Source organism: Salmo trutta, chromosome 23 (assembly GCF_901001165.1).
Source record: "Salmo trutta chromosome 23, fSalTru1.1, whole genome shotgun sequence".
NCBI lineage: Eukaryota > Metazoa > Chordata > Actinopteri > Salmoniformes > Salmonidae > Salmo > Salmo trutta.
The window spans coordinates 48,688,964-48,712,751 of NC_042979.1; the positions used below are offsets into that span (position 1 = coordinate 48,688,964).

At 45.4% G+C, this 23,788-nt stretch overlaps 1 protein-coding gene and 1 long non-coding RNA gene across 4 annotated transcripts in view; both read left to right on the top strand.

Moving 5' to 3' along the window:
- LOC115160171 (MOB kinase activator 3B) overlaps positions 1-16,543 on the top strand; it is a 50,398-nt gene extending 33,855 nt beyond the window's left edge. For all 3 annotated transcript variants that reach the window (XM_029710550.1, XM_029710552.1, XM_029710551.1), the window contains exons 3-4: positions 10,758-10,960; positions 16,325-16,543. In XM_029710550.1, the coding sequence (XP_029566410.1) occupies positions 10,758-10,960; positions 16,325-16,354 (233 nt within the window). In that variant the 3' untranslated portion in view covers positions 16,355-16,543. The remainder of the gene's footprint in view (positions 1-10,757; positions 10,961-16,324) is intronic.
- On the top strand, positions 6,231-6,399 carry LOC115160172 (uncharacterized). The gene is made up of 2 exons (XR_003869021.1): positions 6,231-6,261; positions 6,335-6,399. It is a non-coding gene; the product is annotated as an uncharacterized LOC115160172 (long non-coding RNA).
- Positions 16,544-23,788: the final 7,245 nt, after the last annotated feature.

Here is a 23,788-nt window from a genome sequence, read left to right on the forward strand (position 1 = left end):
TTCAAAATACACCAGATGGAACTGGAGGCAGAGACAGCGAGGCTGGCCTCCGTTCCTACTGTGCCTGTTAGTGAGGCGTCCTCACCAGCTGTGTCTTCCAACACGTTTGACATTAGTAGGCAGATTGCCTTGGTACCTTTGTTTAGAGCGTCTGAGGTTGACTCCTATTGTGTGTTTGAGCGAATAGCCATAGCGTTGAAATGGCCTGAAGAGGTATGGTGCCTATTACTTCAGTGTAAATTAACTGGTAAAGCCCAAGGGGTTTTGTCAGTGCTACCTCTTGAAGACAGTTTGAATTATGAAGTGGTCAAAGCTACTGTTCTTTGCGCCTATGAGCTTGTTCCTGAGGCAAACCGACAGAGATTTAGGTCTCATAGAAAGTCTTCTAATAAGACTTATATAGAATTTGCTAGAGACAAGGGAAATCTGTTTGATAAATGGCATGCTGCTAGCAAGGTAACTGATTTCAACTCTCTCCGGGAGTTAATCTCATTGTAGTTTACCTAAACGAACAGAAAGTATCCTCCCTGTCAGAAGCGTCTGTGTTAGCAGACGAGTTTGTTGACGCACGAAAAATGAGCGTCCCTGTTTCTATTGTCATAAGGTGGGACATATGATTAATGATTGCTTCCTGCTAAAACGCAAACAAGGGATGCCTATTCGTGCCAAGCAGTCAACAGGTCTTGGGCTAATTCATACGGTTGTGAGGTCTGAAACGAAACAAGTGCCTCAGGGTAAATGTAGTTTGAAAGTCTCAGTACCTGACCGCAGTTATGAACCCTTCATTTTCGAGGGGTTTGTGTCCCTAACGAATGACGAAGCATCTCAGCGTCCGGTTAAAATCCTTAGAGATACTGGTGCGGCGCAGTCGTTTATATTGTCTGATGTGTTGCCCTTATCCGACGATACATACTGTGGTTCCAGTGTGTTAGTTCAGGGTATTGAAATGGGGTTTTGTCCCAGTGCCATTGCACTTTGTGAATGTACACTCTGAATTAATCAGTGGAATATTCAGAGTGGGGGTACGTCCTATGTTGCCAGTAAAAGGTGTGACCTTTATAATGGGTAACGATATTGCCGGAGGAAAGGTAGTACCCGTATTGGATAACAGTGACCACTCTCTCTCCAATGAGCTGGCACAGAGTTATTCACATGTGTTCCCCGCTTGTGCTGTCACTCGTGCTCAGGCACGACAAGTGGGTGACGTGATAGATTTGTCGAACACTGTTCTGTTCAGAGTTTGATCAAAAGGATGGGTTGTGTGCTACCTCTGAGAAGCTGATCACCTCTGACAAACAGCCCAGGGAAGAATCGAAGAATATTGAACTTATTGCTGATGCAATACAGTTACCAGTCACTCGTGAGCAGCTGATTGCTAACCAGAAGGTTGACAACAAGCTTGCTAAATGTTTTTCTAGCGTTGTCTCATTGGAAGAGGTAAAGAAGAAGAACGTGGCTTACTTCCTTGATCTCCTCATGCGTAAATGGACATCCCATGTTGACACGGGCGGAGATTGGAATGCCGTTTACCAAATAGTGATTCCTACAGCCTTTCGACAAAATGTGTTATCCCTTGCTCATGATCACCAGTGGTCCGGTCATTTAGGAATCACCAAGACTTATGATCGGGTCCTTCGACATTTCTTTTGGCCAGGTTTAAAACAAGATGTGGCTCAGTTCTGTTGGACATGCCACACATGTCAGATAACAGGAAAACCAAATCAGGTTATTCCTCCCGCTCCTCTTTGTCCAATACCTGTCATAGGTGAACCATTCGAAACGGGTGGAGGTTGATTGTGTTGGACCTTTACCGAAGACAAAATCGGGTAACCAGTTTCTGTTAACGGTTATGTGTATGGCAACAAGATACCCCGAGGCCATTTTCCTTCGAAGGATTACAGCTCCGGTGGTGAGTAAAGCCTTAATTAAGTTCTTTACGACATTCGGGTTACCTAAGGTGGTACACAGTGATCAAGGTACACTTTTCCTATCAAAGCTCTTTAAGCAGGTGTTAAAATCCTTGTCAATTACCCACCGTGTGGCAAGCGCATATCACCCGGAGTCTCACGGTGCGCTTGAACGTTGGCATCAGACACTGAAGTCTATGCTACGTAAATATTGTTTGGAATCTGAGAAAGATTGGGATGAGGGAGTTCCTCTAGCTTTGTTTGCTGCTCGTGAAACGGTACAGGAGTCCCTAGGGTTCAGCACGGCTGAACTAGTGTTTGGTCACACAGTGAGAGGACCAATGAAAGTCCTTAAAGAACAGTTTTTGTCCCAAGAGTTGTGTACGGGAGATGAGAATGTGTTGGACTACGTTAGTCGCTTTCGTGAGCGCCTACACCAAGCCTGTGCTCTCGCAAAGGAAGCTCTGTCTTCCTCACAGAGGAGTATGAAATAAACAGGCTGTTTCTCATCCACTACAGCCAGGTGACCAAGTACTGGTGTTATTGCCTGTTCCAGGGTCTTCACTGTCAGCTCGTTTCTCTGGTCCTTATTTCATTGAAAAGAAATGAAGTGAAACTGATTATGTGCTACAAACTCCTGATAGAAAACGCAAATCTCGTGTGTGTGTGCCACATTAACATGTTGAAAGCATACCACACCCGACCCATCACCCAGGTGGATAGTTCAAAAACAGCGGAAGTTACTGCTGTCTCCTCTGTTTCTTCTGCTATGATAGTGGGCTGTCATATTGATGGAGATGGATTCGAGTTGCGCAATACTCAGCAGCAGTGTGTTAGATTGCCCAACTGAGAAATGCTGATGTCTCTCCAGTCAGGTCTGGTTCATTTAACTGACGGACAGGCCAACGATACACAGTTTTCCACGTCTCTTTAATGATGTTCCTAATCGCACAAACGTGTTGGAACATGACATTAATGTTGGAAATGCTGCCCCTATCAAGCAACACCCATATCGTGTCAACGCTTCTAAGAGGAAGATAATGAGAGATGAGGTTAGATATTTGTTGAAGAATGACCTGGCTACGCCAAGTTCAAGGCCTTGGAGTTCTCCTTGCCTTCTGGTTCCTAAACCTGATGGTACGTCCAGGTTATGTACGGATTATCGAAAGGTCAATTCTGTCACAATGCCAGATTCGTTCCCGTTACCTAAACGACTGTTGGTGCTGCTACTTATGTAACAAAGTTGGACCTCTTTAAAGGTTACTGGCAGGTTCTGTTAACCTCACGTGCTTCTGAGATTTCTGCCTTTACATTTTTACATTTTAGTCATTTTAGCAGACGCTCTTATCCAGAGCGACTTACAGTAGTGAATGCATACATTTCATACATTTTTTTTTCTTTCCATACTGGCCCCCCGTGGGAAACGAACCCACAACCCTGGCGTTGCAAACGCCATGCTCTACCAACTGAGCCACACGGGACTGAGCCTTTGTGACCCCAGTCAACTTCCTACAATACAATCATGGCTTTTGGGATGCGGAATGCACCAGCCACTTTCCAACGACTGGTTAACTCCATTTTAGCTGGCGTTCCCAATTGTAGGTTGCCTTTGTTTGTTGATCTTGTTGGTCTTCATTGTAAATACTTTGGTAGCAATCCATATAGGGTTGCTCTTTTAAGGATGGGAGTGTTACGGATACAGGTATCCTGCGTGTTGTTACGGATACAGGTATCCTGTGTGTTGTTACGGATACAGGTATCCTGCGGGTTGCTATGGATACAGGTATGCTGCGTGTTGTTACGAATACAGGTATCCTGCATGTTGTTACGGATACAGGTATCCTGCGTGTTGATACAGGTACCCTGCGTGTTGATACAGGTATCCTGCGGGTTGTTACGGATACAGGTATCCTGCGTGTTGTTACGGATACAGGTATCCTGCGTGTCGTTACGGATACAGGTATCCTGCGGGTTGTTATGGATACAGGTATCCTGCGTATTGTTACGGATACAGGTATCCTGCGGGTTGTTACGGATACAGGTATCCTGCGGGTTGTTACGGATACAGGTATCCTGTGTCTTGTTACGGATACAGGTGTCCTGCTGGTTGTTATGGATACAGGTATCCTGCGGGTTGTTATGGATACAGGTATCCTGCGTGTTGTTACGGATACAGGTATCCTGCGTGTTGTTACGGATACAGGTATCCTGCGGGTTGTTACGGATACAGGTGTCCTGCGGGTTGATACAGGTATCCTGCGGGTTGTTACGGATACAGGTATCCTGCGGGTTGTTACGGATACAGGTATCCAGCGGGTTGATACAGGTATCCTGCGGGTTGTTACGGATACAGGTGTCCTGCGGGTTGTTACGGATACAGGTATCCTGCGTGTTGTTACGGATACAGGTATCCTGCGGGTTGTTACGGATACAGGTGTCCTGCGGGTTGTTACGGATACAGGTATCCTGCGGGTTGTTACGGATACAGGTATCCTGCGGGTTGTTACGGATACAGGTATCCTGCGGGTTGTTACGGATACAGGTGTCCTGCGGGTTGTTACGGATACAGGTATCCTGCGGGTTGTTACGGATACAGGTATCCTGCGGGTTGTTACGGATACAGGTATCCTGCGGGTTGTTACGGATACAGGTATCCTGCGGGTTGTTACGGATACAGGTGTCCTGCGGGTTGTTACGGATACAGGTGTCCTGCGGGTTGTTACGGATACAGGTATCCTGCGGGTTGTTACGGATACAGGTGTCCTTCGGTGTTGTTACGGATACAGGTGTCCTGCGGGTTGTTACAGATACAGGTATCCTGCTGGTTGTTACGGATACAGGTATCCTGCGGGTTGTTACGGATACAGGTGTCCTGCGGGTTGTTACGGATACAGGTATCCTGCGGGTTGTTACGGATACAGGTGTCCTGCGGGTTGTTACGGATACAGGTGTCCTCCGTGTTGTTACGGATACAGGTATCCTGCGGGTTGGTACGGATACAGGTATCCTGTGTGTGTATTTTCTTTCCTTCTCCCCTGTTCACAGGTGTCGCCAATCAGAAGACACCTGCTCTTTTTCCCTTACCCAATCACATCCCCTTTCCCTTGGTTTAAAAACCCAGTCAGTTGTTTTCTCTGTGTCTCAATCTCTCTCTATCTCTTTGGATTGAGCTCTCTTTTGGTTTTTGTTGCTACAAGTCCCATTTGTCTGGAATTATGTGAGTATGTATTGTTGTGCTTCATGACTTGTTTGTTGGTGGGAAAAGGGGTACCAAGACCAGTCGCCCATGGGCATACACTACCCGTAGGTAAACTTTGTCTAAATACCCTAGTTAGAACTGAGCGGACCACCCACTGTATTCTTGGTTAGTTAGCTGGCTGTTGTTGAAGCAGGCTAGTCTAGCTTAGGGGTGTTTTTGGATATTTATTATTTCTTTCCTTGGGTCCAGCTCGGCCCCTCTTCCCGCCCCCCTTTACCGTGTGTTTAAACAATAAACCTATAGTGTTTGACGGTAGATTGAAGTTGTCTGTGGTTTTTGTTCTCACTGTTCCTTTTCACTGTTATAATTTGCATGAGTTATGTTACGGTCTCATTTCCATCCCCCCCCTAGACTGCGGGGCCAAAGGGATTCGTAACACTTGTCATCGGCAAGGAGTTTGTTAGGATAAACAGAATAGAGCTAAACACAGGCAAAACAGACACAGTGAGACAAATCCACCTTTCAGCAGGACAGTAACCTAAAGAAAACAAGCCAAATATACGCTGGAGTTGCTTACCAAGACTGCCATTGAATGTTCCTGAGTGGCCTAGTTACAGTTTTGACAATGACCTGTTTGCAACCACTGGCCTGCCATTGGCTGGATGTCCTATGGGTGGTGGACCATTCTTGATACACACAGGAAACTGTTGAGTGTGAAAAACCCAGCAGCGTTGCAGTTCTCAACACAAACGGGTGTGCCTGGCACCTACTACCATACCCCGTTCAAAGGCACTTAAATCTTTTGTCTTGGTCATTCACCCTCTGAATGGCACACAGACACAATCCATGTATCAAGGCTTAAAAAATTGTTTTTAACCTGTCTCCTCCCCTTCATCTACACGGATTTAACAGGTGTAAATCAATAAGGGATCAAAGCTTTCAATTGGATTCACTTGGTCAGTCTATGTCATGGAAAGAGCAGGTATTCCTAATGTTTTGTACACTCTGTGCATATTGGTAGGTCTCCGCTGTGTCGGTAGGGTTCCGCTGTGTCGGTGGGGTTCCGCTGTGTCGGTGGGGTTCCGCTGTGTCGGTGGGGTTCCGCTGTGTCGGTGGGGTTCCGCTGTGTCGGTGGGGTTCCGCTGTGTCGGTGGGGTTCCGCTGCGTCGGTGGGGTTCCGCTGTGTCGGTGTGTCAGTAGGGTTCCGCTGTGTCGATAGGGTTCTTAGGTTCAGTCTGTTTGAGTTTATCCAGTCGCTGTTGCCTGACATCACAGCATGTCCATTTAAAAAAACTAAAAACTAAAAATAGCAGTATGATAATGTCTCAGGTAACCGGTAGTTTTGGGCCAGTAGTCTAATCCTCCAGTGGGTTGTGATATATGTCTGCAGGCTGAACCTGTTATCATGGTGTGATGGTCGACATTCACCCTGTAATTGGCTTGATGAAGTGGCATTTTCCATCAACACAACACAGTTAGCCTAACAGACAATGAAAGGTTACCGATAGCAACTAGATATATATAGTAAGGGTAAACTTAAGCATCTGGTTTTGCCTAGATCAGATAGTGTATCTGTTCTGCCTGGCGTTTAGATTGTCCTGTAATCTGATAGTCTGGTTGTATTTATTTTAACTAACTTGTCCCTGTATGTGTCCAATGCTGGGGACTAATTTAAATAGCCATGTTGCGATCAATAAAGTTTATTCAATTCAATTATAGCTACCAACTCAGGATACAGGCCAGTGTAGTACTAGTAGCTAGCATGTCATTGGATCACACTTTGAGATGACTTGACCCACACTGGTGTTCTCCATAACATTATAGAGTTGTATTGCTACCAGAGTGGGATACATAAAGTAGAGTAGGGTGGCATGTCATTGGATCACCTCTACAGCATCTGGTGGTGGTGGTGATCCATACTGTAGATAGAAATACCTTGTAGAAAAGAAGTGTTTAGAAGTCTGTCTCTCTGTCTGTTTTATGTTTCTGCTCCTAATGAGGGTACTAGTATTGTTGTATTTGATCAAATAAAGGAAACCTTAAGACAGTGTGACCAAGAGGGGTGTATGGTTTTAGGGGGGGACTGGAATTGTACAGTAGATTTGAATGTTTACCGCACCGCTGAAGAACCTCACCTGCGGTCAGCAACTTGTCAGTCTGGTTTATTAACTGAGTTTGAGTTTTCTGATGTGTGGAGAGTAAGGAATGCAAAAGTTAGGCAGTACACATGGTTAAAAGTTAATAAAGGTCGTGTTGGTGCAGCAAGGTTAGACAGGTGGTATGTATCTGATCTCTACTGTAGTAGGGTTGGAAGGTTAGACAGGTATCTGATCTCTACTGTAGTAGGGTTGGAAGGTTAGACAGGTATCTGATCTCTACTGTAGTAGGGTTGGAAGGTTAGACAGGTATCTGATCTCTACTGTAGTAGGGTTGGAAGGTTAGACAGGTATCTGATCTCTACTGTAGTAGGGTTGGAAGGTTAGACAGGTGGTATGTATCTGATCTCTACTGTAGTAGGGTTGGAAGGTTAGACAGGTATCTGATCTCTACTGTAGTAGGGTTGGAAGGTTAGACAGGTGGTATGTATCTGATCTCTACTGTAGTAGGGTTGGAAGGTTAGACAGGTATCTGATCTCTACTGTAGTAGGGTTGGAAGGTTAGACAGGTGGTATGTATCTGATCTCTACTGTAGTAGGGTTGGAAGGTTAGACAGGTATCTGATCTCTACTGTAGTAGGGTTGGAAGGTTAGACAGGTATCTGATCTCTACTGTAGTAGGGTTGGAAGGTTAGACAGGTATCTGATCTCTACTGTAGTAGGGTTGGAAGGTTAGACAGGTGGTATGTATCTGATCTCTACTGTAGTAGGGTTGGAAGGTTAGACAGGTATCTGATCTCTACTGTAGTAGGGTTGGAAGGTTAGACAGGTATCTGATCTCTACTGTAGTAGGGTTGGAAGGTTAGACAGGTATCTGATCTCTATTGTAGTAGGGTTGGAAGGTTAGACAGGTATCTGATCTCTACTGTAGTAGGGTTGGAAGGTTAGACAGGTATCTGATCTCTACTGTAGTAGGGTTGGAAGGTTAGACAGGTATCTGATCTCTACTGTAGTAGGGTTTGAAGGTTAGACAGGTATCTGATCTCTACTGTAGTAGGGTTGGAAGGTTAGACAGGTATCTGATCTCTACTGTAGTAGGGTTGGAAGGTTAGACAGGTATCTGATCTCTACTGTAGTAGGGTTGGAAGGTTAGACAGGTATCTGATCTCTACTGTAGTAGGGTTGGAAGGTTAGACAGGTATCTGATCTCTACTGTAGTAGGGTTGGAAGGTTAGACAGGTATCTGATCTCTACTGTAGTAGGGTTGGAAGGTTAGACAGGTGGTATGTATCTGATCTCTACTGTAGTAGGGTTGGAAGGTTAGACAGGTATCTGATCTCTACTGTAGTAGGGTTGGAAGGTTAGACAGGTGGTATGTATCTGATCTCTACTGTAGTAGGGTTGGAAGGTTAGACAGGTATCTGATCTCTACTGTAGTAGGGTTGGAAGGTTAGACAGGTATCTGATCTCTACTGTAGTAGGGTTGGAAGGTTAGACAGGTATCTGATCTCTACTGTAGTAGGGTTGGAAGGTTAGACAGGTATCTGATCTCTACTGTAGTAGGGTTGGAAGGTTAGACAGGTGGTATGTATCTGATCTCTACTGTAGTAGGGTTGGAAGGTTAGACAGGTATCTGATCTCTACTGTAGTAGGGTTGGAAGGTTAGACAGGTATCTGATCTCTACTGTAGTAGGGTTGGAAGGTTAGACAGGTATCTGATCTCTACTGTAGTAGGGTTGGAAGGTTAGACAGGTGGTATGTATCTGATCTCTACTGTAGTAGGGTTGGAAGGTTAGACAGGTGGTATGTATCTGATCTCTACTGTAGTAGGGTTGGAAGAGGTTTTCTCTTCCCAACAGTTTATATTTGGGCTAAAGTACAGGTTTAGTCAAAGGGGTGTAGTTATTTTGCTTAATGTTGTGTCAGGGGGCAGCTAAATTAGCCGTTGGCAGCGAGACTGAGAGATGAGTTTGTCTATTATAAACTGGTTAACAATATTGATCTGTTTATGAGTATATGGGGTATTGATCTGTTTATGAGTATATGGGGTATTGATCTGTTTATGAGTATATGGGGTATTGATCTGTTTATGAGTATATGGGGTATTGATCTGTTTATGAGTATATGGGGTATTGATCTGTTTATGAGTATATGGGGTATTGATCTGTTTATGAGTATATGGGGTATTGATCTGTTTATGAGTATATGGGGTATTGATCTGTTTATGAGTATATGGGGTATTGATCTGTTTATGAGTATATGGGGTATTGATCTGTTTATGAGTATATGGGGTATTGATCTGTTTATGAGTATATGGGGTTTTGATCTGTTTATGAGTATATGGGGTATTGATCTGTTTATGAGTATATGGGGTATTGATCTGTTTATGAGTATATGGGGTATTGATCTGTTTATGAGTATATGGGGTATTGATCTGTTTATGAGTATATGGGGTATTGATGTCTGAGTTTATGAGTATATGGGGTATTGATCTGTTTATGAGTATATGGGGTATTGATCTGTTTATGAGTATATGGGGTATTGATCTGTTTATGAGTATATGGGGTTATTGATCTGTTTATGAGTATATGGGGTATTGATCTGTTTATGAGTATATGGGGTATTGATCTGTTTATGAGTATATGGGGTATTGATCTGTTTATGAGTATATGGGGTATTGATCTGTTTATGAGTATATGGGGTATTGATCTGTTTATGAGTATATGGGGTATTGATCTGTTTATGAGTATATGGGGTATTGATCTGTTTATGAGTATATGGGGTATTGATCTGTTTGAGTATATGGGGTATTGATCTGTTTGAGTATATGGGGTATTGATCTGTTTGAGTATATGGGGTATTGATCTGTTTATGAGTATATGGGGTATTGATCTGTTTATGAGTATATGGGGTATTGATCTGTTTATGAGTATATGGGGTATTGATCTGTTTATGAGTATATGGGGTATTGATCTGTTTATGAGTATATGGGGTATTGATCTGTTTATGAGTATATGGGGTATTGATCTGTTTATGAGTATATGGGGTATTGATCTGTTTATGAGTATATGGGGTATTGATCTGTTTATGAGTATATGGGGTATTGATCTGTTTATGAGTATATGGGGTATTGATCTGTTTATGAGTATATGGGGTATTGATCTGTTTATGAGTATATGGGGTATTGATCTGTTTATGAGTATATGGGGTATTGGTCTGTTTATGAGTATATGGGGTATTGATCTGTTTGAGTATATGGGGTATTGATCTGTTTATGAGTATATGGGGTATTGATCTGTTTATGAGTATATGGGGTATTGATCTGTTTATGAGTATATGGGGTATTGATCTGTTTATGAGTATATGGGGTATTCAGAGGCTGTTGTGTATAGTTACTATGGAGGAGGAATTGGAGTTGTGTTTTTAATTGATGTGTAACTATGATTTTGTATGAGTATTTATTGTGTTGTGGGTTCTCGGACCCAATAAAGAGTATTTAAAACTCAAAACTCTGTCTTTCTCGCTCTCTCTCTCTGTCTCTCACCGCCCCCACAGGTATCCCCTTCCCCAAGAACTTCATCCAGATCTGTAAGAAGATCATCTGCCGTCTGTTCCGGGTGTTTGTCCACGTCTACATCCACCATTTTGACCGTATGATGCTGATGGGAGCTGAGGCCCATGTTAACACCTGCTACAAGCACTTCTACTACTTCAGCACGGAACTCAACCTCATAGACCGCAAGGAGCTGGAGCCACTGGTGAGCCAAATCCCAAATGGTACCCTATTCCCTATGTAGTGTACTACTTTTGACCAGTAGGAGTGCAAGCAACAACAAAAATACTATGCAATCCTCTCAGATAGACACAAGTGACTCGGTGTTTATTAAAATACTCTGGTCACCCGGTAGTCATCTACTATGGCGGTAGGTAGTTAACGGTTAAGAGCATTGGGCCAGAAACCGAGCGCTTAACCTTTTTAATGCTCCCGTAAGTCGCTCTGGATAAGATGACTCTAATGTAAATGTTCTATAGGGCCTGACTGGACTGGTGTGACCTACAGGTTAGAAGGAAGTTGCGGATCAGTGAACATTAAGAGATCAGTGGTCAGCATATACGCCTCCGGACCACATATATCTCAACCACCACCTATGCTATTCATCCCCCTTCTGTCTGTCTCTGTCTGTCTCTGTCTGTCTGTCTGTCTCTGTCTGTCTGTCTGTCTGTCGACTCTCCCTTCCACTGTCTTAATAAAAAACAAAAAACAAAAGAGGAGGAGAGTTCCATTCCCTTTATTAAAATGTCTAGTAAACCCCCGCTCTCCTGGGCTAGTAAAACCCACTCTCCTGGACTAGTAAAGCCCCGCTCTCCTGGACTAGTAAAGCCCCACTCTCCTGGACTAGTAAAGCCCACTCTCCTGGACTAGTAAAGCCCACTCTCCTGGACTAGTAAAGCCCACTCTCCTGGACTAGTAAAGCCCACTCTCCTGGACTAGTAAAGCCCACTCTCCTGGACTAGTAAAGCCCACTCTCCTGGACTAGTAAAGCCCACTCTCCTGGACTAGTAAACCCCACTCTCCTGGGCTAGTAAAGCCCACTCTCCTGGACTAGTAAAGCCCACTCTCCTGGACTAGTAAAGCCCACTCTCCTGGACTAGTAAACCCCACTCTCCTGGGCTAGTAAAGCCCACTCTCCTGGGCTAGTAAACCCCACTCTCCTGGGCTAGTAAACCCCCACTCTCCTGGGCTAGTAAACCCCCACTCTCCTGGGCTAGTAAACCCCCACTCTCCTGGACTAGTAAACCCCCACTCTCCTGGACTAGTAAAGCCCACTCTCCTGGACTAGTAAAGCCCCACTCTCCTGGACTAGTAAAGCCCACTCTCCTGGGCTAGTAAACCCCACTCTCCTGGACAAGTAAAGCCCCACTCTCCTGGACTAGTAAAGCCCACTCTCCTGGGCTAGTAAAGCCCACTCTCCTGGTCTAGTAAACCCCACTCTCCTGGACTAGTAAAGCCCCACTCTCCTGGACTAGTAAAGCCCACTCTCCCGGACTAGTAAAGCCCACTCTCCTGGACTAGTAAAGCCCACTCTCCTGGACTAGTAAAGCTCACTCTCCTGGGCTAGTAAAGCCCACTCTCCCGGGCTAGTAAAGCCCACTCTCCTGGACTAGTAAAGCCCACTCTCCTGGACTAGTAAAGCTCACTCTCCTGGACTAGTAAAGCCCATTCTTCTGGACTAGTAAAGCCCATTCTTCTGGACTAGTAAAGCCCATTCTTCTGGACTAGTAAAGCCCACTCTCCTGGACTAGTAAAGCCCACTCTCCTGGACTAGTAAAGCCCACTCTCCTGGGCTAGTAAACCCCACTCTCCTGGACTAGTAAGGCCCACTCTCCTGGACTAGTAAAGCCCACTCTCCTGGGCTAGTAAACCCCACTCTCCTGGACTAGTAAAGCCCACTCTCCTGGACTAGTAAAGCCCACTCTCCTGGACTAGTAAAGCTCACTCTCCTGGACTAGTAAAGCCCCACTCTCCTGGACTAGTAAAGCCCACTCTCCTGGACTAGTAAAGCCCACTCTCCTGGACTAGTAAAGCCCACTCTCCTGGACTAGTAAAGCTCACTCTCCTGGACTAGTAAAGCCCCACTCTCCTGGACTAGTAAAGCCCCACTCTCCTGGACTAGTAAACCCCCACTCTCCTGGGCTAGTAAACCCCCACTCTCCTGGACTAGTAAACCCCCACTCTCCTGGACTAGTAAAGCCCACTCTCCTGGACTAGTAAAGCCCCACTCTCCTGGACTAGTAAAGCCCCACTCTCCTGGACTAGTAAAGCCCACTCTCCTGGACTAGTAAACCCCACTCTCCTGGGCTAGTAAACCCCACTCTCCTGGGCTAGTAAACCCCACTCTCCTGGACTAGTAAACCCCACTCTCCTGGGCTAGTAAACCCCACTCTCCCGGACTAGTAAAGCCCCACTCTCCTGGACTAGTAAAGCCCACTCTCCTGGACTAGTAAAGCCCACTCTCCTGGGCTAGTAAACCCCACTCTCCTGGACTAGTAAACCCCACTCTCCTGGACTAGTAAAGCCCACTCTCCTGGACTAGTAAAGCCCACTCTCCTGGACTAGTAAAGCCCACTCTCCTGGACTAGTAAACCCCACTCTCCTGGACTAGTAAACCCCACTCTCCTGGGCTAGTAAACCCCACTCTCCTGGACTAGTAAAGCCCACTCTCCTGGACTAGTAAAGCCCACTCTCCTGGACTAGTAAAGCCCACTCTCCTGAACTAGTAAACCCCACTCTCCTGGGCTAGTAAAGCCCACTCTACCTCTTCTTGTGCATTCTTGCTTTTTCCACATTTCACAACGAAAACGCCTTCAGTGATCATGAATGATGATTAAAGGAGCTGTTATTTGCACAGAGAGAGACGTTCTTCTCAGTCCTGCTGCCTCCAACTCCTTTAACTCCCTTCTGAGTTAAATGTGAATATAAAATAGGCCTACAAGTGAGGTCCTGTAAACAGAACACAAGCAGACAATGAACACTGGTTAATAGGGGTGGGAGAGAAAATAAAAATAATAAAACAAGCCTAGCTGAAAAAGCAAATGGACAATGGCTTCTTTCTCTTGACTATCATAAGAGATCCCCATGACCAAGGCAGGAGAACGCCAACACCCACGCAGATACGAAACAGCAGAGAGAGAGAGAGAGAGAGAGAGAGAGACACACTGACTGACTGACTGACTGACTGACTGACTGACTGACTGACTGACTGACTGACTGACTGACTGGAATCAGATCAAGCAACATTGTGCTAATATTTGTTATTTTTGTTCCTTGCTTGATTAAAATAGCTGTTTGTTTGTTTTTGTTTGTTTTTAAAGCAATATGGAACTTGAAAATGCTCTTGCCTGGTCAGGTTTCCTTTCCTACCAAACATTATTCAAAGTTCAGTTAGATGTTCAGTGCATAATTATATGTAATTATTTCCATTTCCTCAGTCCTGTATGGGAATCCTTCTCATTTGGTCTCATGGTGGCTCAGGAGAGAGGGAACGAGAGGAGGTGGAGAGAATTATTTTGTTGATGGGCAACAGAGCAAGTAATGTACACACAGGAGAGAGGAGAGGTAGGGTATGAGGAGAGGTAGGGTATGAGGGGAGCGAGAGGAGAGGTAGGGTATGAGGGGAGCGAGAGGAGAGGTAGGGTGTGAGGAGAGGTAGGGTATGAGGGGAGCGAGAGAGAGACGAGGTAGGGTGTGAGGAGAGGTAGGGTGTGAGGAGAGAGAGAGAGAGACGAGGTAATGTGTGTGAGGGGAGAGAGAGAGAGACGAGGTAGGGTGTGAGGAGAGAGAGAGACGAGGTAGGGTGTGAGGAGAGGTAGGGTGTGAGGAGAGGTAGGGTGTGAGGAGAGAGAGAGAGAGACGAGGTAATGTGTGTGAGGGGAGAGAGAGAGACGAGGTAGGGTGTGAGGAGAGAGAGAGGAGAGGTAGGGTGTGAGGAGAGAGAGAGAGAGAAGAGGTAGGGTGTGAGGAGAGAGAGAGGAGAGGTAGGGTGTGAGGAGAGAGAGAGAGAGAGGAGAGGTAGGGTGTGAGGGGAGAGCGAGAGGAGAGGTAGGGTGTGAGGGGAGAGGGAGAGAAGAGGTAGGGTGTGAGGAGAGAGAGAGACGAGGTAATGTGTGTGAGGGGAGAGAGAGACGAGGTAGGGTGTGAGGAGAGAGAGAGAGAGGAGAGGTAGGGTGTGAGGAGAGAGAGAGAGAGGAGAGGTAGGGTGTGAGGAGAGAGAGAGAGAGAAGAGGTAGGGTGTGAGGAGAGAGAGAGAGAGAGAGGAGAGGTAGGGTGTGAGGAGAGGTAGGGTGTGAGGAGAGGTAGGGTGTGAGGAGAGAGAGAGAGAGAGACGAGGTAATGTGTGTGAGGGGAGAGAGAGAGACGAGGTAGGGTGTGAGGAGAGAGAGAGAGAGAAGAGGTAGGGTGTGAGGAGAGAGAGAGGAGAGGTAGGGTGTGAGGGGAGAGGGAGAGAAGAGGTAGGGTGTGAGGAGAGAGAGAGAGACGAGGTAATGTGTGTGAGGGGAGAGAGAGAGACGAGGTAGGGTGTGAGGGGAGAGAGAGAGAAAAGAGGTAGAGTGTGAAGAGAGAGAGAGAGAGGAGAGGTAGGGTGTGAGGAGAGAGAGAGAGAGGAGAGGTAGGGTGTGAGGAGAGGTAGGGTGTGAGGAGAGAGAGAGGAGAGGTAGGGTGTGAGGGGAGAGAGAGAGAAAAGAGGTAGGGTGTGAGGAGAGAGAGAGGAGAGAGAGAGAGGAGAGGTAGGGTGTGAGGAGAGGTAGGGTGTGAGGAGAGCGAGAGAGAGAGGTAGGGTATGAGGAGAGTTAGGGTGTGAGGGGAGGTAGGGTGTGAGGGGAGCGAGAGGAGAGGTAGGGTGTGAGGAGAGAGAGAGGAGAGGTAGGGTGTGAGGAGAGGTAGGGTGTGAGGGGAGCGAGAGGAGAGGTAGGGTGTGAGGAGAGGTAGGGTGTGAAGAGAGTTAGGGTGTGAGGAGAGGTAGGGTGTGAAGAGAGTTAGGGTGTGAGGGGAGGTAGGGTGTGAAGAGAGTTAGGGTGTGAGGAGAGGTAGGGTGTGAGGGGAGCGAGAGGAGAGGTAGGGTGTGAGGAGAGAGAGAGGAGAGGTAGGGTGTGAGGAGAGGTAGGGTGTGAGGAGAGTTAGGGTGTGAGGGGAGGTAGGGTGTGAAGAGAGTTAGGGTGTGAGGAGAGGTAGGGTGTGAGGGGAGCGAGAGGAGAGGTAGGGTGTGAGGGGAGCGAGAGGAGAGAGAGAGGAGAGGTAGGGTGTGAGGAGAGGTAGGGTGTGAGGGGAGGTAGGGTATGAGGGGAGGTAGGGTGAGAGGAGAGGTAGGGTGTGAGGGGAGAGAGAGAGACGAGGAAGGGTATGAGGAGAGAGAATCTCGTGTCTAACAGGCTGGCTGGATGTGTGTGTTGACATGTTGAGCTCAGTCTGTCAGACTGGTACTGTGCCAAACTCAAATACCCACCTGGCCAAATGTTTGTTGGAAACTGCTGGCACAGTCAAGTGTGCTTGAAAAACAAATGCTGTGACTATTTAACTGTGTTTCATCATCACAGTCACGTTTAACTGTGTTTCTCTCTTCCAGAAAGAGATGACTTCTGGTATGTGTCACTGAGGAGTAGCTGAACCACTGGAGCAGCTGAGGGACTGTCTGGGATGGCGGGAGGTTACCATGGAGATACAGAGGGGTACACAGTTGACTCTGAAGCTTGATGACATCATCAGTGTGATTCAACTAGCTAGATGTCGTCACTGTCATTCTGATAGCGAGAGAAGAACCTGTTAACTGCAGATATGTCTGGATGGCTGGGAGGGAGGGAGGGAGGGATGGCTGGCTGGCTGGCTGGAGGGAGGGAGGGAGGGAGGGAGGGAGGGAGGGAGGGAGGGACACTGTAGCAAAGACATTCTACTATTCCTACTGTAGTTTACTTTAAGGACCTCCCTCTGCATCACCACGTCATTGAGGAGGAGGAGGTGCTCCCTCTGTAACACCACGTCATTGAGGAGGAGGAGGAGGTGCTCCCTCTGTAACACCACGTCATTGAGGAGGAGGAGGTGCTCCCTCTGTATCACCACGTCATTAAGGAGGAGGAGGTGCTCCCTCTGTAACACCACGTCATTGAGGAGGAGGAGGTGCTCCCTCTGTAACACCACGTCATTGAGGAGGAGGTGCTCCCTCTGTATCACCACGTCATTGAGGAGGAGGAGGTGCTCCCTCTGTAACACCACGTCATTGAGGAGGAGGTGCTCCCTCTGTATCACCACGTCATTGAGGAGGAGGTGCTCCCTCTGTATCACCACGTCATTGAGGAGGAGTAGGTGCTCCCTCTGTAACACCACATCATTGAGGAGGAGGTGCTCCCTCTGTATCACCACGTCATTGAGGAGGAGGAGGTGCTCCCTCTGCATCACCACGTCATTGAGGAGGAGGTGCTCCCTCTGTATCACCACGTCATTGAGGAGGAGGAGGTGCTCCCTCTGCATCACCACGTCATTGAGGAGAGGAGGAGGTGCTCCCTCTGTAACATCACGTCATTGAGGAGGAGGAGGTGCTCCCTCTGTAACACCACGTCATTGAGGAGGAGGAGGTGCTCCCTCTGTAACACCACGTCATTGAGGAGGAGGAGGTGCTCCCTCTGTATCACCACGTCATTGAGGAGGAGGAGGTGCTCCCTCTGTATCACCACGTCATTGAGGAGGAGGAGGTGCTCCCTCTGTATCACCACGTCATTGAGGGGGAGGAGGTGCTCCCTCTGTAACACCACGTCATTGAGGAGGAGGTGCTCCCTCTGTATCACCACGTCATTGAGGAGGAGGAGGTGCTCCCTCTGTAACACCACGTCATTGAGGAGGAGGTGCTCCCTCTGTATCACCACGTCATTGAGGAGGAGGAGGTGCTCCCTCTGTAACACCACGTCATTGAGGAGGAGGAGGTGCTCCCTCTGTAACACCACGTCATTGAGGAGGAGGAGGTGCTCCCTCTGTATCACCACGTCATTGAGGAGGAGGTGCTCCCTCTGTATCACCACATCATTGAGGAGGAGGTGCTCCCTCTGTAACACCATGTCATTGAGGAGGAGGACCTCCCTCTGTAACACCACGTCATTGAGGAGGAGGTGCTCCCTCTGTATCATCACGTCATTGAGGAGGAGGAGGTGCTCCCTCTGTAACACCACGTCATTGAGGAGGAGGTGCTCCCTCTGTATCACCACGTCATTGAGGAGGAGGAGGTGCTCCCTCTGTATCACCACGTCATTGAGGAGGAGGAGGAGGTGCTCCCTCTGTATCACCACGTCATTGAGGAGGAGGTGCTCCCTCTGTATCACCACGTCATTGAGGAGGAGGAGGTGCTCCCTCTGTATCATCACGTCATTGAGGAGGAGGAGGTGCTCCCTCTGTAACACCACGTCATTGAGGAGGAGGAGGTGCTCCCTATATAGTGCACTATTTTAGACCAGAGCCCTATGGCACCCTATTCCCTATATAGTGCACTATTTTAGACCAGAGCCCTATGGCACCCTATTCCCTATATAGTGCACTATTTTAGACCAGAGCCCTATGGGTTCTGATGATTCAAAGTAATGCACTATAGGTGAGACGAGGTTTTAATACACTGATGAGGTTTTAATACACTGACGAGGTTTTAATACACTGATGAGGTATTAATACACTGTTTTAATACACTGATGAGGTATTAATACACTGACGAGGTTTTAATACACTGTTTTAATACACTGTTTTAATACACTGTTTTAATACACTGATGTTTTAATACACTGTTTTAATACACTGATGTTTTAATACACTGTTTTAATACACTGTTTTAATACACTGTTTTAATACACTGATGTTTTAATACACTGTTTTAATACACTGATGAGGTATTAATACACTGACGAGGTATTAATACACTGACGAGGTATTAATACACTGTTTTAATACACTGATGTTTTAATACACTGATGTTTTAATACACTGATGAGGTATTAATACACTGATGAGGTATTAATACACTGACGAGGTATTAATACACTGACAAGGTATTAATACACTGACGAGGTATTTGATGTGGATGGATACAGACGTTTACCCAGTGTTGGTTACAGTTTGTCTATATAGTCTCCAATGATAACATGATTTTTGTTGTTTTAATTATGTATTATGTCTAAACCTGCTTTTCCTGGTAGTTTTCAAATGAACAGTTAAATCATCACAAGATGTTATGTTTGTAATAATGGTCTTTGGCGTGGAGACGGCCTTCTCATTCAGTTGATATCATTCATTTAGTCTGTGTTTTGTGAGTTTAACCTTGCAGGAATGACAAGTGTCATCATGTGTTTGACTGGGAGCCGTCATGATTTAGCTACCGTTCATGTGGTTGAATCTGTGATGATTGCTTAGTTCATAGTTTATAACAATTACATTTTATTTGTTGAATCACGTCCGAGTTTAATTTGATGTTTCATCTGTGTACATTTTGTATGATTCAAAACCATATGGACAGCGGCGTTTCTTCCATATTTTGTTGTTGAGAACTTAAATACTGTGACTTGACTTCAGGCACCCAGAATTATCAATAACAGCAGTACAAATGGTAGTTTCACAGGTCTTTTCAAGTGCTGTTAACATTGACTTACTCTTCAATCATGATTATGTTTTTCCAATCACTTCACCGTCAGGACTTCTTTCTATAAAAATCTGAACCTGTAGTGCTGACATCTTTGTCCTGGAGAATATGGCAGTCCTGTGTGAGACTTTAATAACACTGCCATCCAGTCTGTCAATACAATCCTCACAGTCTGTAGCCATACGTTTAATAGTCCCAGCCTCGGTCTTACACAGTAACAGTAACTTTACTATAAAACACTCACATTTTTACTGTTCTGTTTTACATGCTGTTTGACTGTTCACGATTCCATGTCAACCATTACTACACCAGAAGCAATAAAGTGTATTTTGATTAGTTTCTCAGACTCTTCCTGTCATTTCATTTTGGGGGTAGTTTCACATTCTACTGGTGTTGTGTACATCTGTTGTTGAGAGAAACGCTGAGCTTCAATCTTTTCGTCGGAGCTCAGTAACTAATCTCTAATGTCCTCCATTTTATGAAATGGATGGTTGTACAAAAAACGTAACTTTTTTTGTAAAAGGCAGCAGACTGCTTGGCATGGCAACACCAAGTATTCCAAGTCACGAGTCTCTTTGAGGATAAATGAGACAACTTAAGAGGCTCCAACGAAAAGGAAAAAGAACCCTGGACACACTCTTCCTAGCTCTACAACTTCCGGTATATCAACTGTGGTATAACTGTCTACAGGATTGGGTTCTTAAGTCCCCTCTGATCACATGACCGAAGTATTGGATCTCCTTACTTCCCAAAGTGGCACTTGTCTTTGTTCAGCTTATAGTCCTGATTCTTTGATGGTCTGTATCACTTTGCTCAGATTCCTGTCGTGTTCTTCCTTGTTTGCTGCACCGTACACCAGTATGTCATCCCTCCTCTCAGGAGCTTGCTCATCTCCCTCTGAAAGATCTCTGGCGTACTCGTTATTCCAAAAAGGAAGGCGCTTGAAGCAGAATCTCCCCACAGGGACTGATGAAAGTCGTCAAGTTTTTCTGTTGCTGGATTCAAGCGGTATCTACCCCAAAAAACCTCTAAACACATCGAGTGTGGAAAAGACTCTAGGCCCCCGGATAGTTTTGGTGCTATATCCTCCAACGGGTAAACTCTACCGTTTTCACTACTTCGTTGAGTCGTTTTTAAGTCTACACATGTTCTCACTATGCCAACAGCACCACGGGAGCACACCGGTCTGTTGGCATGGTTACTCCCTCCATGATGTCACATCTTTCCATTCTGTCCAGTTCCCTTCTGGAAGGAGTGGAAAATGAATTCTGCGTGGCGAAGTCAGAGAATAAGGGGACTTCCTCGGGCCTAAACTCAATCTTGACCGGTTCACAGTTCAGCAGGACCTATCTCTCCAAACACGTCTGTTCTGAGGTCCAAACCCATCTTTAATGCAACGGTTCTGCTAAGTATGTTATTAACGTATGGTCCTCAAATCACAAAGATCCAGATTTTATACATTTCTCCTTTTCTTTCACTCGTGGTTAGGTAGCCTAGTGGTTAGAGCGTTGGGCCAGTAACTGAAAAGTTACTAGATTGTAGTCCCCGAGCTGACAAGGTAAAAAATATGTTGTTCTTCCGCTGAACAAGGCAGTTAACCCACTGTTCCTAGGCCGTCATTGTAAATAAGAATTTGTTCTTAACAGACTTGCCTCGTTAAATAAATATAAAAAAAATATATCCCCATACAATCAATCCTGCCACCTGGGCTGTGAACAGCAGTTTCAATGTTAGCCAGCAGGGGGTGCTGTGGCAAGCTCTGGTAAGTGCTCTGAGACCACTATAATATCAGCACCAGTTTCAATCTTGAACTTGACACGTGCTATTCAGGGGAGCTCAACATGCCACTGATCTTCAGAATCATACTGCTTGGTAACTGATCCTAACAGAATGAACCTATGCATTTCATCCTCAGCTGTAACTTCTTTGACCCATTTTGTTATACTTCCTGCATTTTTTGTTGTTGTTGTTGCGTGCTGGAAATTTTTCACTGTCATCATGGCTGCGGTTACAACATGAGCAATTTCCCTGTTTTGACTGACTGACTGTTTCTTTGCTTAAACTGTTTGTTCTGGCCGCCTGCAGTCTGCTTAGAATGTTTTGTTGTGACGCTGTGTATTGAGTCTCACTTCCTTCAATGTAGTTGTCAGCTCCCTTGCGCATGTCTGCTCTCTGCTGTTTTATCTGCTCTGACTGGCTTGCTTCTCTAGTGTCAAGTCTGGCTGTAGCTTTTGTGAAACATCGCTGTCCATAATGCCAATCACAAATCCTGTCCCTTATTTGTTTGTCTTTTTGTAGTTCCAAACTCAGTGTTCAGCTAGCACATACAGATTCCTCACAAAAGATTCCACTGTCTCTCCTCCTTTTTTCAAATCCGTTTATGGAAACATGTTCGTTGGTGAATCGCGTTGCGCCGTGGCACAAAATGTTTATTCCGTTTTTTGATCACCACATCATAGTCGAACTCGTCATTAAAGTCATCAAAGGAGAATGCATTGTAGACAATTTCTGTATCTTTCCCCAGTGCATAAAGTAGTGAATTCACCTGTACCACACCGGTCTCCTTATCCAGTTTCGATGACACTCGAAAACGGGAAAAACGTAAGCTGTGTTCGAATACCCATACTAATACACTGTATACTACATACTTAATGAGTGTATATACTATTAGTTAATTTCATTATACTGTAAATGAACGGTATTCTTTCAGTTGAGATGCCTGTCTACCGGAAGTTGATGCTGTTGCTATGCAACCTCTTGCTAGCTTGTTAGCATAACAAATGACTAGCTAGACATTTTATGACTTCATGTGTGTTTCGTGAATTCAATCTGGTGTGCCAGAGTGCGCTCTGGGTGTTCGTAAATTCAGAGCGCACACTGGATGCTCTGGCTGTGGAGTAGGGTTGATCCGACCTCACAACAGCAGTCAAGCGAACTGGCTAACGTTGGCTAGCATCTTACCTACTTCCTGACACAAATGAGAGAACACCTCACTTTGACCATTTTACTCCCCCTAGCAGAGCTGGTTAGGCTGTTTTCATGTTATCCAGAAAGTTGGTGACTGTAACTGTGCTGCTGGCAACAATTTAATTACGCTTTTTTGACGACATTTACTGACACCGGCTATATTCAACAGGTGTTGCACGTTCGTAAATTCATCAGTTTATTCTGTGCTCTGGCACACTCAGACGAGAGTGCTCTAGAATCGGAGTAAATAGCCAGAGCGAATTTACGAATGCACCCGAATGACTATACCACTTAGCTAAGCTAAGAATGATGTGAAAAATCAAGTCAATAAACGCTGGGTAGTTATTTAGATAGCATATAGTTAATATACTGACAAGTTCGATGTATTAGTAGCCAACTAGAGACGTTACTTAGGTAGCTAGCTAACATACCGGTATATACTGCTGTAATGGTATGCTATGCGGTTTGTAAGGATAGCGTAGCTAACATACCGGTATATGCTGCTGTAATGATATGCTATGCGGTTTGTAAGGATAGCGTAGCTAACAAATTGTCAGACAACATAACGTGTAACGTAACTTATTTGAAAAGTTATTACTTTATTACATTGCTCAACATTTTCCTTACATTTGTCATAATTAAAGTAAATAAATTTGTATCAGCTCTCGTCAGACTTCGGCTGCATATTTTCCACCATTTTCTTCAAATCTGAAAATGTTCTGAAGCCATGCCCATTTTTGGAATAATTGCATTATGGGCCCTAAAAGTACGTAAATAGTGTCCACTGCTTGTATACTTCATATTTTGGTTAATGTAGTACGACATCCGGGATCTTTTGGCGTACTAACTATAACCAACTATGACCAATAAGCACACTACATACTCAATTTACGTCACAAAAAGTAGGGTTAGTGAGGTTAGTATGAGTATTCGAACACAGTTGTTGTCTCCAGAAATTAATGTGAGTCTTATTCAATACATTTTAGTTATTACTTACTTTTCTGAAGTCTGCCAACCGTGCCTGCAGGAATTCTAGCTAAAATAGTTAGACTAGCTAGCTACTATAACTTGATTTATTGCCTAAAATGACTACTTGGTAGCTTGTTATGAGGTTGGGAGATTGGAAACCTATTTGGGCTAACTGGAAGCCAAATTCATAAAATCGCTAGGTGGTTAGTATTACAGAGAAACAAACCCCAACAAAAACATGACAAATCTGAGGGGGCACGTACCCTTGTGCCTCCTATGGGAATGACGCCTCTGGGCGAAGGAGTTTGAGTGTAATTATGTTGGCCATTTTGTATTTGAAATAAAATTTGATTTACACCAAAACAGTTTCTATAGGCATGAGTGTTGTACACAATTCAGAAATATTGCCTCATCTACAAAATTCATATTTACACATGCTTTGACCACCATCAAATGTTAGTATGGTAGCCATATTGGATTTTGGAT